The sequence below is a fragment of the Zonotrichia albicollis genome, chromosome 4 (genome assembly GCF_047830755.1).
Source record: "Zonotrichia albicollis isolate bZonAlb1 chromosome 4, bZonAlb1.hap1, whole genome shotgun sequence".
In the NCBI taxonomy this organism is placed as follows: Eukaryota; Metazoa; Chordata; class Aves; order Passeriformes; family Passerellidae; genus Zonotrichia; species Zonotrichia albicollis.
Window position 1 is genome coordinate 68,522,595 of NC_133822.1, and position 22,611 is coordinate 68,545,205.

Sequence of the window (22,611 nt, forward strand, 5' to 3'; positions counted from 1 at the left end):
TAACAATAGGAGGAAGGAAAACAAATCCAAACTCCACTAGATACTTAGGTTTCTTTGCAGCATCCAAACCTCATTAAGATAGCAGAGAAATGCTTGAACTTAACTCATAAACCTATGTTTGCACATTGATTCTTAATGAAATCAAGGCATTTTGCCTCTCCTCAGTATGATCCTATCAAATGGCAAAGAGCCCTGATGGGGACAATACCTTCTCACCAAATGTAACCACTATCAGCATTTCAGCCCTAGACAAAAAGAAACTATGCAGAGGCTGAAGTAACCATTGAATTACCAGATCTGGGAGACTGGAAACGAGAAAGGCATGAACAACACCCAGACAGTTCTAAGTTATTTTAACAATTACAAAACTATGCTACAGGAGACCCAGGAAAACACAATTTAACTGGTTTTATATATAACAAACTGACCACTACTGTTATTTTGTGTCAAATGAAATTACATTTTTGATTTGACTTGAACTGTAGCACAACCCCTACTCAGACATGGCAGTTTCAAAGAATTTCAGCAAATAATGTATTTTTTCAAGTTCTTACTACTCCGGGAGGAGTAGGATAACTTACAATAAAGGCAATAGCAGAAGTGTAGATAGAATACCAGTCTAATAAGGCAGAAAGATTCTTCAAAAAATTTGTAACAGGTTTGGCACCTCTCTCTAAATGGAAGTTGAGAAAAAACACAGTATTAGAATTAGCTGGGAGTGGTTAAATCACTTTTAAATTATGAACAATCAAATTAGAAAACTACAGGAATATTCATGACATGTAATGATTAAAAAGGCTTATCCAAATGAAAAAAAATTAAACCCACCAATGTAACTGAACAAATAAAGAATGCATTTCCAAAAAATGAAGTGCTATCCAAGACAAAGATTATGTCTCAACTCTTAAGTATAGACAAAGGAAAAAAAAATCAACAGCATTTATAAGGGTACCCTGATGCTAAAAGCAGCTTGTTCTCAGCCATGTTCTCACCACCCCAAAGACCCCTGTACAGGTCAGTTTGTCTCACTGTAAAACAATGTACATTAAACCTGACTGAAGTACAAGCCACCAAGGAACAACCCAGAATCACAGAATCATTTAGGTGGGAAAAGACCTTTATGCTCATCACTGCATTTGACCATTAACCCAGCATTGCCAAATCCACCACTCAACCATGCCTCTAAATGATTTTCTCTGCAGAGCCTTCCCACCCACCACTCCTGTCCAGGTTGGTGTCATCGCAAACTGACAGGGAGCACTCCATGCTGCTGGCCAGATCATTGATAAAGATACTGAATGGGACAGACCCCAGTACTGAGCCCTGGGGAACACCACTTGTGACCAGGTGGGTGTAGCTCCATCCCCACCACTCTCTGAGCCTGCCCATCAGCCAGTTTTCTGGCCAGCAAAGCGTACACCATCCAAGCCATGATCAGCCACTTCCTTCAGGGAATGCTGTGGGAAACAGCACCAAGGGCTTTACTACAGCCCAGGCAGACAACACCCAGAGCCCTTCCCTCCCCTGCTGCTGCTCCACCAGCTAGATTAAAGCCAGGCTGGATCTCCTGGCTGTGTCTCTGCAGGACTCTAGCCATGGCTAGCACTTTGCTGCTTACTCTTCCTAAGCCAGGCCACCCAGCAGATGACTCCCTGAAGCCTGTGTGCCACCCTGCAGACTCTGCTCTGGCTGTCACTGCATGGGACACTGCCCTGTGTGGGACAGGCCCACACACAGGCACACCCAGCCAGCAAGAGCAAGAGCAGCTCTTCCTCAGCTCCCTAAAACCCTCTTGTCCTTTTCACTACCTGGGCAAACTAGCTAAGGAAACAGGAGAGGGCTGCTGCAAGGCCACCAAAGTGCCTGCTGGACCACACCAATTTTGCCTTTCCTGAGAAGAATGATTATACTTCCTGCACAGAGATCCTCAGAAGCTCTCATCCTCTTTTGCAGTAGAACTCAGAACTTTCCAAGTCTTTCTTCAAGACAGCCTCTGACTTGCTGTCCCAGTTTGTTTGGCTTGAGACTGAGCAATTCCAAACACACTTCCTAAGTGAAGTAATTAAGCACTGGATTTCCTTAAGCCTCAGCAGCACAACCAAAGCAGCAGATGAAGAAGTGGAAGGGCACACCCAAGGCACTGGAAGAGCTCATGGACTCAAGTGCTGCTTCCACTGCTCTACTGCAGCAGCCTACACCAAGCCCATAGAGAGGATTAAGACCTGAAAGACTTGAAATCACTGGTGACAACACCACTCTGGAGAGCTCTGAGTCAGCCTCCCTGGAAAACAGGAATCTAGATTTTGTGGCTAACCTAGTGGAACTTAGGAACCACCCAAAATTTAACTTTAATACTATTTTGTAAAAGGTATTTTGAAGGCAATGCATGTACACCACTGACAACAAATCAAAAGTATTCTCCCAGATGAAACCAGAATAAACACAACAAATAAAATACTGCTAAGTACTTACTTAATCTTCTCATATTTTCAGTCAACCTGAAAAATAATAGATAAAAGCAATTTGTTAAAGAGACAACTAGTGCACACTTGTGCACATTTTATCCTTGAAATACTCTTCACACTTCAAAACTATAAGCCTTTATACTGGCATTTATTCTTGCCTATTCTTTATTATTTCTTGTTACAAAATGTGTTTCTACTAATACAGTCTACCTTGCATCAGACTGACTACTGAAGTTTAAAAGCCCTCCAGCCTAACTAAGCCTTTGTTCACTGTTTCTGGGAGGCATATGACAAAACCTGGTAAATAATACAAATCTTATTTTAATTCACACAGCAGATAAACTTAAAATCTCATGTTTTGTCCAAAGTAGTCAAAAAACTTTCGACGTAATTCTGTACTTTTGGTGTTATTATTTGTTATTGAAACATTTGCTGAAACCATACAAAAGGCTGGTTAAAAAGAAAAAAAAAAGTGAGAAGAAATGTAACTTGTAAAGGCACCAAGAATTTCTCAAAATGACATTAGGGATTTACCTTCTAGCACTAAGTGGCTCTTCTGTTTCCACTGTATTCTCTTCTGGCTGAAATCTGAAGTCCTCAATATACTCCCCAAATTTATCACAAAACCACTTATGGAGTCTTGAGGAGACTGTGTGAGAGCTCTTATCTATAAAAAAGAAGCACTAAGTATCAGGATAGTGCTAGAAGACACCTTTACCCAATGCCAGCCCACTCCCACACAGGGTGCTTTGTTGGCAAGCACACTTTGCTCAGCTCCCCCATCCTTCACCAACACTCTGTGGAAACTTGCAATTTACTTGTGCCACTGCACAGGAACCCAACTGCATTAAATTGGTAAAATAAAACTAAAAGTGATTCCTGCATTGCTCTTAGGACAGTACATGGAAGCATCTTATCACCCAAAGCACAGAGAGTAAAACATCCTAACAAACAGTAATTTTTAGCAAACACAGTAAAAACATTTTCTGGTTAAGAGACTTCTGTAAATGAAAGACTGATGTAAATCTCAGTGCTCCCTGTTGTGCTGAAGGGTCACCTTGAGAAAAGCAAGTTCAAAGCAAATCACTCCTGAGCAGAGAGCTGGAGAACACCCTGCAGCCACAGGGATGTGACAGGAAAGGGAGGTGGAAACATAAGCAAGATTCTGCTAGAGGCATTTTTACTTCCACTTTCCAACCACTGATAGTTCACAAAGATTGTGTGTGTGTGTCTTTATAGAGCAATACAAAAAAACCACAGAGTTTCTTTTTTTCTAAAGTCAGCCTTCAGAAATTATGCTGCATATACCACATTCTATATATGGAATATACAGTCATAATACTACCTGGGAAGTCTTACACAACAAAATAATGAACTGATGCACACTTTCTGTACGTCAGTTTCAGTGGAAAAATAACATAATAAAGGGGTACATGGCAATAAAATCAGGCTAAAAGCCTTAAGGCACTGCAAGTGAGAACAAAAGAATCACCTATAACACACAAAATTGTGGTCTAGAAGGAACAGACAGACTATTTGGAAACACAGCTCAATACAGCAATGTCGCCAAAAGGATACTGGTCATAATTACTCCATGACCAAATTTAGTACAGAATTCCATTAAATTAATGTATGATTAAACAGAGACATGGGAGATTCATCAGCCAATTGCAACAGCCAAAAAGATGCATTTAAGCTTATGAGAAAAAGCCACTAGTGCTCAGAAAATAGAATCAAACCATTTATTAATGATTGACAATGAAATATAGAAAAACAAGGAATCTAGTGACTGTTTACAGCTGGGACAACCCTTCTATTTGAGAATAAAAATATGAAGTAGCTTCCCACATGCTAATACTTCAGAAAATACTGAGAAAGAGATTTTGACAAGAGGGAAAAAATGTCAGGTTGTAGCTCTCATAACAAAAAGCACTGACACTATGGAAGTACGGGAGGGGAAATTTCAGATTTAGTCCACAGATTTAAAAACCTAAATCTCAATCACAAGCTGTAGGAAGGGAAGTAAAAGTGTACTGAAAGATTAAGAATTTGACTGCTGCCTTAGTTTTTTCAGACATCAGTAGTACATTATTGAATTCATAATTAGCATCAGCTTGAGAAATGTATATGGCATTGTAGGTGTCCAACAAATTAATTAACTCTTATCTTACTCCTTCACTAGAATGTCTCTTCTTTTAGATAAAGGAAGTAGTAATATGATTAGTGGCATAACAGACCTTCTGCAATTGAGAACAAAACAGAATATTTTTTCTATGTATTACACCTGTCTTCTGCTAAGTCAAGGATCAGCAAGGTATGCCAGAAAGGTGAAGTGAGCCAATAGGTTTCATTACATACCTAAAGGCTTTACAATACACAATAAATTCCTTGCTCATGTATGCTAAGTCAACTACAAAAAGTAAATGCAAAATCATGTACAGAGATAGAAGTTGCTTGAATTGTCATTTATAAAAAGCTTCTTCAGAGGCAAGATTTGATTTTCTAAGGATCTTAAAAAAAAAATCCAACTGAACTAAAGTTAGAGATCTGCTGTTAGAGATCTGACCAAGCTCACCTGTTCCATTGGCCTGTGCCTGTGGCTTTGCAGGTTGCTGAGCTGCAGGCACCTCTTCTGCCCTACAGAGAAAACAGAAACAATGTGAAATGTTACAGAGGGAGAATTTATTCCTTTTTAGGTAAAAGAAACACCAGAATTTCCATGGTTTCCATAGCTGAGATTATACAATCATGAAAACCCAGCTTACACCCTTTCACAAGACTCAAAATATTCACTGTACTTCAGATCCTGGGAAATGCCACCCACTGTGAGGTGGGGTTTAGCCATTCCTGTCACCAACAGCTCCAATTCACCTTACAACTGCTCAACAATGTAGTATTAAATTTCTTGCATTATTTATGCCTTTGTGTGGTATATTCATTGCAATGCCTGCCAGGAAAATTCTTCAGAGCCATGACTCTTCCCACAGCAATAAATTAAAAGGGATTCTATATCACAAGTTGATAATAACCACAGCAGCAGAACAAAACCACAATTTAACACACAAATCTTTAATCCTGCCATTGATACTAGGGTCAAACAACTTCACAAGAGGAACAGGTGTTAAGAATGATTTAAAATGCCATGTTGTAAACTCTCAAAATACACAGATCACAACCAATTTGAAAAATAACTTGAGAAATCGAAATAGCCTGAAAAACTGCAACAAAAATATTCTAAAAATACATGTCAGGAAGCTGGCATCATTGGTCTCACCTTTCAAAATGACTCAAGAATATTCTCATCCATTAAAAGTGAACAGATTTTTTAAAACACAAATGCTTTTGGCATTCTGCACATGTGCAAGGCCTCAAACTACATTTGTACACAGCCTCCAACTGCCAACCTGTGTTGAGAATACTTCAGGCTTCAGCCCCAAAGTCTTCATTCATCCATGCAGATATCATACAGAAAGATTTTTCTAAGGAAGCAGGAGCTTTGACAACATAACACCAGCCACAGCAAGCTTTGACAGGGAGTTGTATGATTGGAAAGATTACTTCTTGAAATAAAAGTGGCAGTTGTGCAATTTCATTTATCAGGCAATGTAAGCATTTTCAAATGTTCCTTTCATCTTTTGCTCCTCAGAAAGGGAACCAAGTGAAACATGGTCAGGAAATAAAGAGCAAGAGGAGGGAATCCCACTGCACAGGGCAGACTGCAGCAATACAGATGGACATACACTCCTCTCTCCTGCTGTTCCTCTAGAAAGGATGTTAGGAAAAGATATCACTATTGCCTGCACATGGAAAAGGTCATTACTACTGTGTGCTGCTCAACACGATCATACATCAATGAACATGACGGAGAAACTGCAGAACTTGTTACATCCCTTCCTTCCTAAGCATTCCCAGTCCTTAATGAGTTTTCCACATCCTTTTTCATTTCTAAAAAGAACATTTAGAAGTAGTTTACTGATTTATGAATTACAGTTCGACATTTATTGGTATTAATGAGCTGAATTCAATGGTTTTTGCTTTGAAAGACACTAGCTTTCATGATTTGACAGGACTTTTCCCCATGGCTTCTGTATTTGCAGCAGAAAGACTTTTGAAAGTCACCTGAAATGTCATCAATTTATTTTCCTTAGCTAAACTTTAACTTTGGTTCCTGTGCCATTTTACTCCAATTTCTATATAAGTCACAGGTTCCTCATCTAAAAACTCCTCCTATTCTTGCTTCTTCTCCCATACCCTTGCATCTCCTCCATTTCCAGCTCTCAAAAGATAGACAGCAACAAACATGATCAAATTTGCACCAACTCTTATACAGTGGTATCTTGTTTTCCTCCACCAGCCACACATCAGATGGTTACACCACATATTGAGCGTTTCAGCTGAAATCTGTCATTTGGGCTGTGCTTCACTGCAGCTGAAGCCACATTTAGGTGGAAAGGAGGTGGTCATTAACAAGCCATTCCAGCTGTGTGGAGGCACTGGCTGCGGTGGTGTCACACCAGAACTCCTGGGGAACTCCTGGGACAGAGCCAAGATGAGATCCCAGCACTGTCAGCTGTCAGAGTGTTCAGGCTGGGTCTTCCTTTGACATGCTGGGATGTATTTTCAAAAGCAGCACAGCATCATTACTCCCCATGTTTCTTGGGCAAAAAATCAAGAAAATCTCACCAAGAAGTAGCTCTGTACAGGAGCCTTACTGGGCTCCATCAGGAGCACGTGACAGTTGGCTTTGGCCCTTCTTGGTGCTTTTGTTTCATTTCTCTGGCAATGTCTTACTTGCCATCTGCCTGTTACTTCTTCCCCATGAAGAACCTGACCTTTACAAGTCATCAGGTTAATGACAGCTCATTACTGCACCTGTGAATCAGGTTATAATTAGCCACTTCAGACAGATCTGTGACAGGAAGCTCAGAATTCATTGTTTGGGCTTGCACACCTACTGGGAAGTTCAATTGTAAAACCAGGTCATGTTGAACCATCCAGTTCATCAAGACCACCACTGACAGAGGGAAGAAATTATCTTTCCAGGTTTCTGAACCACTCTTCATGCCAGACATAATTTAGAGGACTGAAAAACAAACAGTCCCCAGAACAACACTGTGTTCCTATGTGGGCTTCCTAACAGCAGCCTGAACCTACGAAAACAAGCTGCATTAATTCCTCTTGGACACACTTTCTAGCCAGAAAAACGATGTAACACCAAAACATCCTCAACATGAAGTTAGGTCATCTTTATGCAACTAAAGATTGCAGCCATTTAAAGCACAGCTGTTTGAAACAGATAAGAGCAACCTCAGACAGTGGAGGAGACAAACACAAACTGTCTTTTTTGTTTATTTTAATATACTGAGGTCAGGGAAGCATCAATATTAATTAATATTAGAGCTGTTCATGACCAGGTCACATGTACCTCTCAAAAGCAACTAGCACACTCTGATGCAGTGTCCATTCAGTGCTGCCCCACAGAACAGCACCCAAATGTTATTTAATTATTTAGTTGCAAGCATAACACAAAAGTTAAGGGAACCTTGACACTGAAGACCATTTCCCTAAAATAAACATTTTTGTTTATGCATATTAGGCCCTGAATACAGCTGCAAGTTGAGATGTCTGAATCAAAAGACTCCCCCAAAAAACTGGATGCAGACCAGAATTGTTGGACACAAGAGGTGCAGTCACTGCCATGATGTTCTCAGACATATTCAAAGCATATTCCCACAGGCTAACTCCAAGTTCACAAGCAACCCACCACCAGTTTTTCAACCACTGTTGCAAAAGACACTCAAGGCTGTTAACACTCTTCCTAATGCTCAAACCTGAATATGTGTGTACTTCCATCAAAAGCACATTCCAACCTCATACATGCAAAAATAAGCAGGTGTTTTCTGAGCCTACTTTAAAAATATCTTTCAGGTATGCATGGCTTCTTACCCTGAAGAGCTGTTAAAAAACCAAGTTAAATAATTTTCATGTTTTCTATCTCCTTCCCATTAAAACACACCAAACATTTTAGAAGCCCTTGCTATTCTCATCTACAATGAAGGAACAGTGATTTATGCAGAAGCATTGTCTATTTGGTCCTTGTAAAAATAGTTCACAATGGTACTAAAAACAAGGTGTGCTGCATAAGTCACAAGCTGCTGGTAAATGGTGTTGCAAAACTTTTTGTTATTTTTCTTTTCTGCATGACTGTAGCTCACAATTTGCAAAATATGTCAGTTACAGCTCACACAAACTATTCCAGATTATTTATGCATCATTCTGCTCACAACATGTCATAAGCTTCAGCTGCCATACCAAATGCTGGGATATTCTGAACTGTATCTGTGGAAAACTTCAGCTGAGGCCACTGTATTTCTGAATAATCACATATACAAACAATAAACACCATGACAAACAAAAGCACCAAAAATCCTCTTCTTCCACTCTATCCTCTTCCCCGTGCACAACTGTGACCTCAATGAAGGAAGCTCACGTTCTTCACTAGAAAAAAAAAAATTTAGATTTTGAACTTGTTTTCTCCTTGCCTAATATTTTTCATCATTTTTTATATTGATACATGTATTATCTGCCTCAAAAATACTTTTGAATACTGCAACTTTTAAAATAATTTCTTTCTTATACCAGAGCACAGTTTGATTTTTATTAGCATTAGTTTACTTCTGCAAGCAAAAAGAACAGTACATGCAAACCCCAGCCTTCAACTGAGTACCACAAAGCTGCTCCTTCCCCTACCAGGGGACATATGAATCTCTATTTTAATACTGCTAACAATAACCTTAGAAGCAGGATGAATTTGACATAACCAGAGAGAACTTGCTGCAGTTACTTTGCTTAATAAAATTAAATTTCCATGAGGCCATATTTATTTATTAATAAATATTACTTTGCTTAACCAAATTAAATTTCCATCAGCCCATATTTAATTGGGCTATTACATATTTGACTATGTAAGCCAACATTTCCCTTGTAGTCTTAATAAAAGTATTTTTAAATGTCCACAATGAGATGCAAAATATAGTAAGCAGTGAAGAACTTCACACAATAAAGCACAAGTTAAGGAAAAATAATGGACAAACAAATTGTTCTCCTCCTAGGTAGAAACCAAAAAAATTTCAAAGTCTTATTTTGTTGTCACCTTATGCATCCTGCCTGCCACAAAGAGGCTGAAATAGTAGTAAGAGCAGTTAGAGAAGCACTTCAGTGGAGAGGATAATTGGCTGAATGTAATCCCCAAGTGCAATACCCAGGCTGACAGGACTAATGCAATCCTTAGGGTATCTAAATAGCACTCAGGGAGCCATGTCATCCTACCTTAATTTAGCAATCTCACTCCTGCTAAAGGTTTGCTCCTGTTCACAACCCAACAAGGTACAGATGTTGACACAAACACTGATAAACAAAGACTGTCCATCTCTTCTCTCTGTAAAACCTGTGCTGATAAGCTGCAGTGGGCCAGATGAGACCTGAGTCAGCCTTATTATTGTGAAACAGAGCAGGATGATGAGTACCATTGTGCAGAACCAGAGCTCCTCATCCTCCTCCAGGACTCACAGCCATGAGGAGATCCCTGTCCCCTTCTCTGTGCATGGCCTGGAGTGCCGGCACAGCCCTTGGGACAAAGCTGTGCCAGCTTTACAGACATGGAATTTGCATCTCAAGCAATTTCTTCAAGGCAGCAAGTCACAGGTGAGAAATGATCCTTTCCCGAAGCATCAGTTTCACCTACCAAGAGCAGGGAACAAGGCTCAGTGCTCTGCACAGCTGTCACTGCCAGCTGATACTCTCAGCACACAACAAGCTCAAGCTTCTCCTCCTCAGCTGTCCACTCTAACAGGCAGTACCAGTCCAGACACACAGCCAGACCAACCAGCACAGGCAATAAAAATGCACTCTCACATCCCAGCTGTAAGAGCAACTTTAAAATGTCACTCCAAAAAAGTCCAGATGAGAGCAGTTTGAGCCAACTTCCCACTGCACAGTTGTGGTGCTGGGTGGGAACCAGACTCCTCACAAGGACCTTGGAGAGCCCCTTCTAAGCTGACTTGGCAGCACAGGTCAAAGATTTCACATAGACCAACCCTGCAAAGAACCAGTGATTTTGGAAAACCATCACTGTGAAATATCACCTGAAAAAATCCCACTGTAGTAGGTACTGAGAATAGAGGGAAGGCCTAATCTATCTTTTAGCTAAAGCCTTGGTGCACCAACACTGAATACTGTTCAAACTCTTAAAACAGTTAAAGAATGGCAACTGAATGGATGAAGGGGATGGAGTACTCTTAAAGAGACAGTGAAAAAGCTGGAACTCTTTAGTCTGGAGAGAATGTAAGAGAAGAAAGGACTCATTAAGGATGGCAAATAAACTAAATGCTGAACAGTAATTCATCAAATCTTACCATTCTGTAACTATGGGGCACTTCTTGAAACCACTATAAAATCTGTTATAAAGGAAAGCAAATAAAATGTTTCTTTAGAGTTAAGTGGGGACTTCTGTAAGGCATTGTCTCCACAGTTTCCAGAAGAAGATAGCTCCAGCAATTAACAGTGTTAAATAAATTCATGGATAACAGGTCTGCCAACAGAGACTGAAGTGAAAGACAGCAATGTACCTTCTGACAGCCTTAAATAAAGGGTATGTGTATGTTTACAATGAGTGGCTGGGGGTGCAGGGGCTGCTTAGCCTGGAGAAAAGGAGGCTCAGGGGAGATCTCACTGCTGGCTACAGCTGCCTGAAAGGAGTTTGTAGCTAGGTGGGGGTCAACCTCTTCTCCCACGTAACAAGCTATAGGACAAAAAGAAATGACCTCAAGTTGCACTGGGGAGTTTTAGACTTGGTATTAGGAAAAATTCCTTCACCAAAAGGGTTCTCAAGCACTGGAACAGGCTACCAAGGGATGTAGTTGAGTCACCATCCCTGGGGGTATTTAAGAGAGGTGGATGTGGCTCTGGACTGCATGGTGTATTGGTGGCTTCAGCAGTGCTGGGTTAATGGTTGGACTTGATGGTCCTAAAGGTCTTTTCCAAACTAAATAATTCTATGATTTCATGGGAGCAGCAGGCAGACAGAGAACAGAAAGAAAGTAGGAGCACATGTTTCCTATAAATAGCCCCTACTTCCATTGCTACCAGTGGATGTGGACTGGCCTGAGAGGGAAGGTATTTTTACACCTGAGTACTGAATGAAGTGGGAGGCTGGGAAGAATTTGCATGGCACTGGGAAATTGCATATCCAAGCAAAACATTTTGCCTGTCTGCTCTTGCTTGTCACCTCTAAGTAAGTGGCAGTGCTTAGCACGTGATCACCAACTCAGCCTGCACTGTGTCCTGTGACAGCACTGAGTGGTGAGACAGAGATCCTGCTCCCAGCCCAGGAATCTCAGCTCCTGCTGGGCAAGGTACAACAGGCAGCTCCACACACAAGGGGTCTAAACAACCAGCCACAAGCAGCTGCTGTGGTCTGGTGATCTGTGTAGCTAAGCAGAGTAAGGAGTGACTACATCAAATGCGATGCTTTGCGTCATCAAAATGGATGTCCTTGAAATGGGCGTGAAAGGACCTGAAAGGACCTAGAAGCATGGGGAGTGTTTCCATCTGTCACTGCAGTGGCAAGAAAAGCTCAAATTCCAGTTACTCACATGTTTTTAGGGCTTTGCTGTGGCACTGGGACATCCTTGCAGCTGCTAGATTAAGAGTAACAAAGACTGGACAGTCTGGAGAAGACACAGGTTTTGAGAAGGATAAGCATTTGCAATGGCATGGCAAAGGCTCTGGCATTCAGTGGCTCCAGGAAGGCAAGATCCCAGAGGGAGAGCATCAGAAGAGGTGAAATGAAAAATATCTCAACTAGAAAGTGTCATGGCACTTCTATAGCTACAGCAGCATGTATGGCAAGTAACTTATATGTACATGGATGTTAATGATGTCATTTTACATGACAACACAGACAGCTGCTCTCTCTGTGACCAGTAATTTATTTTAAGAGCACCTGGGCTGGAAACAGATGCTTTTACCAGCACTTCCCAGAGACAGACAGAGATCTCAAGTGGCTTTGAGCTCTACAGTGAAGATGTTTCTCTTACCTTGCTTTAAGTACTTCATTGACTCTTTGTTCTAGTTCTAATCTTCTCTGCCGTTCCTTTTCTAGCTCCTGCCTTAATGTTTCAGCGTTTGTTTCTTCTCTCAGCTTCCTGAGCTCCTCCTCTGTTAATTAAAGAAGAAGAAGAAGATAAAGATTTAGTTACCCTGAAGTATTTCTATATGAAATTTAAAAATCTAATTATGACAGATTCGGTGTGGGGGATTTTTTAGCTGTGCTATACCAAATATGTTCACCAGAAAAAAAAAAAAAAAAACAAACAACAAGTATTCAAGGGCTAGACAGACTTCATAAAAAGCACACAGCTGTATCAGGTACAAAATGTTTCATTACAATTGTTAAGCAAGGAGAAAAATAGCTCCAAAGTTTTCTTTTCAAGATGCAAAATAAGCCCTTGGTACAAGATATCTTTACTTAAACATGGCATACTCTTCATTCCCCAAAGAAATAATCAGCAGGAAATGCTGCCTATTGCTAAATGCAGTGATCATAACAACAACAAAAAAAGTATCTGTTTTCTTCCCTCATGTCTGGGGGTAGAAAAACACAAAACCATAAACTCAAAAAGTTATATGATGCCATATAAACCCATTCCCTTCAATTCCTGGCACTAGGTCAGAGGGTGCCTCTATGAGCCTCAGCACCTTATAATTTTAAGAAAGGGTTGTGAAACAAGAAACTAAGTTAAAATTTTTACACTTTTCCAAGGTTTTTGGAAAAATGTAAAAACTACTAACTTCCATGTAATAATTATATATATAAATATACTCACATATTTACTTATACAAACACATACACACTCTCACAATATTTTTCACAAGAAGTTAGTATCAAGTAAGTATAAGGCGTTTTTGTGGCTAATTAGCCTTGCTTTTTGTCACTGGCAGTGTCCTTGCTCATGACCTTATTTTACTCTAGAGCTAAAATGGGGTCACTATTACTGACAGCTTTTCCCAGATAGGCATACATGAGACATGGCCAAAATAAGATTGGGAATCTCTCTCTTTTTTTTTTTTTTCCTTTTTCTTCTTAAACCAAAATTTACTTTACACTTTTTCTCTGGTATTATTTTTAAGCTCAATTACAACAATCAACAGCAGAACAGCAGTTGTATTTCAAGTTTCCAGCAAACCAGAACAGAAACAACTTTCTACTTCCACTACCATTAGAAGCACAATGGGTTCAGGCTTTTTACATTGTTTTACAAGACTGGAACACCATTTTATACCCTCCAGAGGGTTATTACACAATGTCTTTTATTTTTCTCACATACTGCCTTCTAAATCTTTGATAATCAGAGGATTTTGGTATGTGAGCCTCACTGACTCCAACCACCATGGCTCTTGAGGTCTGAAGCCGTAGTGCAAATGTCCAGAGGAACTGATGCACTCTCTGTGCCCTGCAGCAAGCCCTGTGCAGGGTGTCCAACCTCTCCCTCTGCTGATTGTCCTGCAGCAGAGTAGGAGCCTCAGAGCACAGAATTAGGACAGATGGGAAGAAGACACACAAATCAAGGGGACAACCATGGTGAGGCTACAACTGAGCTCCACCAAAAAGAATGGAGTGCTGTTACCATCTCCACTGAGAGATGGTGAATCTGGGAAGAGGGGCTGGAGCACAGAAACCACCACGTTATCCCCCAGCCACTAAAACTGAGAATCCCAAAGTGTGGGACAGGGAAATGTCACTGCTGCAGAAGGCATTGTCTCTCCTGTCAATAAATGGAAATGGCACTGCTGCAGAAGGCATTGTCTCTCCTGTCAATAAATGGACAGATATGGATAGAAGGGCAGACTTCTACATGGGGCTGCTCCTAATGACGTATCCACAAGGAATTCTAAATCCAACAAGAAAACTAAATTTATAATTAATTTACCCAACTTTCAAGGGCTTGTTCCACAACAAGAGCCTGCACACAGCTGAGGGGAAACATCTGTTGCACTTCAAATGCACTGGAGCTTGTGCAATATCATGAAGATATCACAGAAAGTTCCAAAGCTTGATAGAGACACTATCTTCTCAAGACCATTAAAGGGAAAAAAATTCTTCATTACGCATTTTTAGTTTGATTAAAGAGGAAGTGACTATGCATTTCGTGTACATAAAAAAACCACACACATTATAAATTAACCTCAATGTCCTTGAAAGTCAGATTTTCCAGCTTCCTTAATTCCAGCTGTTCTGACTGTGCTACATCTTGTACTACTAAAACCAAAACAAAACCTCTAGAAATTGTACCTCTTGTCCTCCAAAGAGGACAAGCAGTGCCAAATATTCTTTATGGAAAGAGGCAGAGTTAAAGGGTGCACAGTGAAAGAGGCAGAACTCCTGTAAAACAAACAAAAGAAAATACAACATCCAATCCTTAAGGACTGTCATAGCTTCACATTTCAGAGCATTTCCTAACTTTCTCATACATGACTGCAATTCAAATCCACCTCATCAAGCCCTTAAAGCAGTATTTGTTGCTACTTTGGCAGCAGTGTGGCCTGGCACTGTAAAACCTTCGTGTTCAGTTAGTTAAATACTCCTGAGCCTGCTAAGCAACAGGAGCCACAGAGAGGGGAAGGGGGGGAAGTTCTTCCTTGCTCTCTCCCCTGAAATAATCTACCATTTGGCCAAGCTGAACTGCACTTTTAAAGCAAATTTCTCTGTCCCTGAAGAGCCCTCCTGCAGAATGACTGAAGATGGCTACAAAGAGCAGAGGTCACAGACCACTGAGAAGAATACATAAGAATATTTCACCATGGTATCTATCTACTGAGTTTTACAGATGAGTACCCTCCATGATGCTGAGAATGGAGGGCTCCTTGGATTTCATCTTCAGTCAGCCAAAATTCAAACATCCTCTCCCCTCTGCACACGCACCAAAGTGTAAAACATGAAACATCAAGCTTCAAGGTTCCAGATTAATCAGTTTCCATAATTTCCTTCCCAGGCACATCCATCATGGCTCACTATATCATCCAGGGCAAGAAACATTAAAATATTGCTGGAGGTTCAGTGCATGTCTTAGCTGGACACGCAGGTGAAGTGAGCAGCCATGAAGGTGACATGGCTAGAGGGGGAAATTACTAAAAGAAGAAAGTGTCTGCTGAAATACTGACAGAGAAAATGCTAGTATGCCTGGGAACTACACCTGGGAACCAGAAGCATTGTTGAGAAGTCTGGTACTTAGAAACCTGAGATACCCTGAGATATCATTGATAAGCACAAAAACGAGGAAACACAACAGCCACTTTTCATCTGAAAAGCTGAAAAGTAGCTCAAAAACAGGGAAAGCATCCTGAGGAAGAAAGACTTGGTAATTGCCATTGGCAATTACCTGCAGGAAAAAGAAACCAGTCTAGAAAAATAACTGACATGAGAGAACAGAAAACAACATGTGTTGGCTATTCTGGGTGAAATATAGAAATTAACAGCATCTATTGGCTGCTGAAGTGATAATGTCCTACACTTCCTTATTTCTGTCTGATATGACTTAATTTTTATCCAAAACACAACTTCTCTCTCCAAGAACTTTGCATGCTGCACATACTTTTCCTTTCCTAAACAGGATGAACCCTTCACACAAACTTTCTAAGAGATCTTGGACCCTCACCCAGGACAGTTTCCTCCAACATCTGGGATGGTTTGGCCCATTCTGAAATCTGTCCAATAAGCTGGACACTGGTACTAATATAAACATTTGTAAATGTGCACATAAATAATCCATCATAATTACATTTTCTGTGGTTTTACTGGAAAGCTTCATTAGTGAAAAGTTTGCAGTAGCCCATAATAGTACACACATATTTGGTTGCTGCCATACTATTGATTGTTCCCAGGAATTTGTAATAGCTCAATATATATTTCTATACATATACACACACACACATATATATATTTGAGTTATAAATCATACATATAGTTGCTAGCTATGATTTTTGTCACAATATGTATTAAAGCAGAGAATTTAGAGTAATGCCCTTCTCCATGCCCTTGAGTCTTAGAGAAGCCTATGAAGTCAGTAATAACCTCTAAATACCTACACATTGGGTAACTCTAGGTTTTGATAGCAAGCGTGAATCTGAAAAAAATGCTTTAGAAGCTCTCTAGCAAAGTCAGCTTGTGTAGAAAAGCAGAACAATATCTGGATGCTACAGCTCTTTTAAAATGAGCTATAAAAGTCTGTCAGACAAGGCAACAGTGGTGTTTCAATGACAGTAATCACTACATTTCTTATTGCACTGCAAACCCTAGGAGAATTGACCCCATAGTAAACACCATCATCAGGGATGTATCTCACAGGTCACCAAAAACACTTACCCATTTCAGTTTTTCTACAGCATTTTATCCTCTATGAAGTGCAATGGAACTGCTGCACCTGAACTCTTAGGATTTGACAACTGAAATTGAAAGACTTAGCATTTCAAACTTAGTTGATACCATGAAACTGCTGCAAGACAGCAGCACCCAGTGTTTTGTTGCATCATCTTACAGCATCAGCCACTACAGCAAATGAAAAATATCAGTTTGCTCCTCAGAATGCTCACCTGTAAGAAACGTTGTGATAAAAAGCACTTTAACACCCAAGTGTTTAGTATTGAGTATTTAGTTCTGGTGAGACTGAACAGAATGTGAGTAGTGTTTAGAAAAGAAGGATGGTACATCAGGCTAGAGAGGCACGGCAGAATGTTGGATTTCTAACTCAAAACTGCTTGTGCAGTAAAGCGGATGTTTCCCCTAATCCCAGGATTGGAGGTAGATTAGGGAGCCTCCTTGTAGCTGTTTTATATAATACCATTTATTCCCAGACCTACAGGTATGCTGCAAAATCCCCCTCTGGGACAAAGTGACCAAAAATTTATTTCAGAGCAGAGCTAGAGACTGCCAGTCACTGTTTCTAGCTACCTGAATTCAGTCTACTGCTAAATCTAAGGAATTTAATCTGAGTTAAAAACTAGAAACAGCAAAAAGCATGTGTGTAACCCTGTTATATTTACACGGGGAAACACCAGTACTTAACAGGACAAAAATAACCCTTCTACATCTATGTTAACCATGGTAAATCTCCTTACAACCCTTTGAACATTACTAGGGTTCAAGCATGTTATTTAATTGTTACTAAACACATTAAATCCCAGCCACATACTTTCAATCTGGATCTCACCAGTTGTGCTGATGGAGCTAGACACTGGGAGCTGTCCCCAGGGCAGGCAGCTTCCACCCTTGCCAGACTCCCAATTCCTGCAGAAAGCTAACATGTTAACTTTGTCCCAAGGTAAACCCACTATATGACACTACTAACAAAATGTCAGGAGTCTGAAAACATCAGATATTTTTATCAGCAGAGACACTGAAGAGATTTTAGTTGTCACCATTAAAACCAGCAGCAAATGGCAGTGCTGTGAAAGCATAGAACAGCTCCATCACTTATGATCAAGCAAAGACAAACAAAGAATTTGTGTGACCAACAAGCAGTGATGGAGGAAGAACCTGCAATGGAATTCTCTAACCTGTTTTTTTCCTGCTTACACTTACTCTGGAATTTACATACTCCTCTGAAGACATGGTCACAGTTCATAGTTGTAACTAGACAGAGCTTAACTGTGCATTATTTGTTCCTGTGCTTCTTCTAATCCATGATTCTCCTTCTCCAGGGCATATGTTTTTTTCCATCAGTGACCATGGAGATTGCCAAAGAACTTATCATAAATCTACCCAAAAGATTTCAGATAAAACATCACCTTTTGATCCCAGACATTGTGAGATATTCTACTTCTCTGCATGCCAAATGCTTGGCAAAGTGCTCACTAAAGCCATCACTCTAGAAGCTCCACTTTATTAATTGTCCTTCCTTCCTTAAGTCACCTCTTAAGGTCATGTCATCTTTCATGCTTGGATTTCTACACTTCACTTGGGAATCCCAAAACTCACTGCTTAGGAGGATTACTCTAAGGATTTTATGAAGGAAGAGCCTAAAAACGTCCTTTGTCAAAATGGATACCAGTATTATTGTTGTCCATAGCTCTTCCAGAGCTGAACAACAACTGGTCTGGAAGAACTCCTCTTTTTTGTTTGGTTTTTTTTTTTGCATTTTTGAACACCTTGATTTGTCAATTTAATGGCTTTCCCTTGTGGTCAGGCCTCTTGCTTGTTTGCATGAATCTTTCATAGAGCAAAAAAGATTTTCTAATAGGAATATTGGTGTCATAAAAAGCCAAAAGGCAGACAGAATCATTAAAGATTAAGTATCTTTACTTAGTGCATATACTTCCCTCCTCTCTGCCCATTTTATACAGGCATTTGGTAGAGTGGAGAAGTGAAATGCATAAATATAAACCCCACATTTTCAATATCACCTTTCTCCAGCTAAGTCTGCACACATCAAAACAAAGAAGTGACCTGTCATTTTCAGAGCCAGTTTCTCTTTAAAAACTTTAACACAGGTTTGGCAGTTAAAAGTTTTTTGCTTTGTTTTGTTTCCATCATTCCTTTGTGCTTCCCTTTGCCCTTCCAAAGACAGAGCTCCTGCCCCAGTACTGAGACTAAGCAGAGCTTTAGAGGACCAGTTTTTGGGCCTCTTTGCATGTGCCTACAGGCCAGGGAGCAGTGTGCTGACAGGGCTCCTGCTCTGCTGATCAGAAAGAAGCCAACTCTGATCCAGAGACAGGGGAGGGAAGGGAGAGTCTGAACCAGCATCCTGCCTCAGACAGTTAATATTCACTGGTACTCTTCTCCTCATCTGAACAGCAAGAGCTTCACATAAAGTGATCTCTTTCATGTGATGAGGAAGACTGATTTATAAAACACATCATATTTTATAAAGTCTTCTTCCTCTGTGCAAGCTGTTCCAGCCTCCTCTCTCACCATTCCTGTCATGTCCTACTTGGAGTGGGTGAGGTTAGAAATAACTAAGATGCCATTGCTAAGGTTTGTACAAAATCATGATGCTGACTACCAATTAGTAACTTTACATTTACATTTAGTGCTTTCAGTGGAGCTTTCTTCATGTTGTAATAGACACAGACCTGGATCATTTCCCCTTCATTAGGGAAGGATTCTAAATTACACTTCCTGAAAATACAGCTTACTGACACCCCTTCTCAAAACATCAAGTGGAAAGTTTTGTATTGCTAGATACATTTAAAAGTTCAGCTTAAAAGCAATGAAAAATACTGCTCCTCTATGAATTTTCAGAAATTTCAGAGAATAAAAATGCCAGAAGTGTTGCAAAACCCACCTAAAATAAGCAGAGCTGCAAAAATGTTTTCAATACTGCAGGAATGGTTTTCACTCTGTGGTTTTGGCAGAAGTGAAACAGTCTATAAATGTTGAAATAACGTCTGGCTTAGGAATAGCAGCAGGCTCTTCCAAGGCTTTTGTGTTACTAAGCTGAGCAGGGAAATGCAGGTTCCACATGGAGCTCCCAAAATCTCTGTCCCAGTTACACAAAAGGGAGAGGCACAACAGTGCTGACCATTGCCCTGCCTGGGTTTTCACACGATCTCTGCAATTAACAAAGCCAAGCTGGGCACCCAAAAAAAGGCAGAAATAGGCACAGCCCACACACATAACACAGTGTGTAGGTGGGATCTGTTCAAGGCTCCACAGCAGCTCCAACAATACATCCCTCTGAGCACTGTGCTGCATTTTTTGTGGTCCATCAGCCTCATGAAAGGCAGTGTGACAATACAAGACCCTGCAGCATTTGGGCATCTTCACGTACAGCACCATCCCTGACATCACCACGCGCATCCTTTGTGCAGTGACAAGGGCAGACTGCACAAACCAGGCTCAGACCCAGCATCAGCCCAGGACTCCAGCCTGCTGCTGGACTGCCATGGAGTCACATCCCTTCCCTCTGCCCTGGTCTCAGGAACCTCATGCTCTGGGAAGCCAAGCAGAGAGTGAGCAAAAGCCCAATCTCTCTCTTCCACCAGTCAGAGCAGAGTCCCTGAAGATGAGAAATGGAGATCTGAGTGCTCATTAGTCTCATTGAGGCCTCATTGAGGCCTCTTGACTCCCAAACAACTGATCACAACTGCCTCTTCCAACAGCATTTCCAGGAAAATGAAGTCAGAGTTTTGGAGGGTTGTTGTTTGTTTTTTTTCCCCAGGAATGTTAGAAATGAACTCAACATACACATTGAGTATTTTTGGGTATAAGCAAAATATTTCCTAAATCTCTTAAGAAACTTTCTGTAGTTTTAGAGAAGTCTCTCAGTCAGATATCAGACCTAGAAAAACTTTAAAATTTGTTAGGAAGCAAATGAGAGCAGCTCTAGTAAAGAGACAGCACTATAGCAAAGCCTGAACTCACATATTTTTACTGTGTCATCTCTGGGTGCCCAGGACAAACATTAAAGATTTCCCACCCATCACCACAGGCAAACCAGGCTTCATCAGAGGAACTCTACAATCTCAAAAGAGACATGTAAATCTTCCAGGGATACATTTTTAGTGCTAAGGAGTCCAGGATTTTAAACTGAAAGAAAGAAAGTTTAGAGGAAGGAGTAAAGGATGTGAGAAACCCAGGGTGAGCTCCAGTGCCACAACACCCTCAGCACTCACCAGCACCAGCACACTTTATTTCAGAGCCCTTGGTGCAGCATCAGGATCACCTGGCCAAGGGCCGACCATGTAACAGGGAATGGCCATTGTAGTCCACAGCTGGTATTTGTGTCTCTCAGATAAACACAGAGCTGCTTATTCTCTTGCCAGGGTCTCCACCTGCTATGCAAACCAGCTCAAATCAGCTCTAGATTCCACTTCAAGATTTCTGAACCTCAGGTTCAGACTACAGGCTGCTACATCAGTAAGAAAACAGCAAAACCAATGCAGTGAACCTATTCTTCTGCTCCTCTCTAGCTCTGCTACTGCAGCTGGTTCTCATATCAGGAGAAATTAAACAGAAGGTGTCCTGACACAGCTGGTAATTGGACTCTGGCCCAGCTTCACTGCCTATTTGTTGAACAGAATGACTGGGACTGTTTGAAGAGATATTAGCATTTCTGCACAGAACTGGACTTTTCAGCACAGGTCTTTTGCTGGTCAGCACACACTTGGCCTCTGAGGTTTAACACTTTCTAACGTGCCAGTTCTGCCTGGGAATGATGTGTGGTTTTCTAGAGCTCTATTTCCATGAAGTCAGTATTCTTCTAGGTTGTTCTTAGAAAGAAGCATCAGGTCATTTATATCAGAAAGTGAAGTGTGAACCAGAGAAAATCCTGTGGAGTTAGTCACACAAGTGGTTCAAAAAGGCACAAGGATGAACAGTGTGCCAGAGCAGAAATTTCAATGGGAAAGCACCATAATTCCAACTTCTTTTGTCATGTGGTATAAACATCATGACTGAGACCACTGATTTGGTGAGACCTTAAAGTCTCCTGCCACAGACTGCTGTGTGGTGTGGAATGCAAAAACCCTTGTGGGAGAGGATTCTATTTCCTTCTAGTACTCCTCATCCTCATGTGAGGTTCCTTTGATTTACTAGCTCATGACTAACCCTCTTCTCTGAGAGTCACCAGGTTTATTCACTCTCAGCTGGTGCTACCAACTCCTCTTTCCTGAGCTGCTGAATTCCACATTGCAAAAGGCCTGAACACCCTTGAAGTAGAATTAGCTAATACTTCATGTAAACCACAGGATGCATGTGTGCTTACAAAGCACTTTGTGGCACCAGGACAGGAGCACTGATATCTCCAAAACTGCCCTCTGTAAGCAAGCACAGGACATAACAGGAAGCAAGGTGTTTACCTCAAACAAAAAAGGTTCAAAAGCAGAAAGATTGTTTGGTTGGTTGTTTTGTATTTCAAGTGCAACAGCAGCAGATACAATTTTATTTTTTTGTTAAGACACAACTAGGTTTTGAACTGGAAACACTAAAATCACCACTAATCTTAGCATATCAATCTAACTGCCCTGGGTCAGTAGTTGCCTTCCAAAACTGAGCCCTTAACTAGCCCAAGGCAGTGCTCACTTGTAGTAAAAACTAGGTTATAATAACAGGAAGTCCTTTATAAATAAATGATTCTGATTGTCCCAGCTC

General features: G+C 40.7%; 1 protein-coding gene across 2 annotated transcripts in view; it reads right to left on the reverse strand.

Annotated features, from left to right (window-relative positions):
- The window catches only part of GRAMD4 (GRAM domain containing 4), a 75,535-nt gene that overhangs the window by 15,545 nt on the left and 37,379 nt on the right, over positions 1-22,611 (reverse strand). For both annotated transcript variants that reach the window (XM_005481904.4, XM_014275965.3), the window contains exons 4-8: positions 12,563-12,683; positions 5,041-5,102; positions 3,000-3,132; positions 2,473-2,498; positions 582-673 (exon numbers count right to left, since the gene is read on the reverse strand). In XM_005481904.4, the coding sequence (XP_005481961.2) occupies positions 582-673; positions 2,473-2,498; positions 3,000-3,132; positions 5,041-5,102; positions 12,563-12,683 (434 nt within the window). The remainder of the gene's footprint in view (positions 1-581; positions 674-2,472; positions 2,499-2,999; positions 3,133-5,040; positions 5,103-12,562; positions 12,684-22,611) is intronic.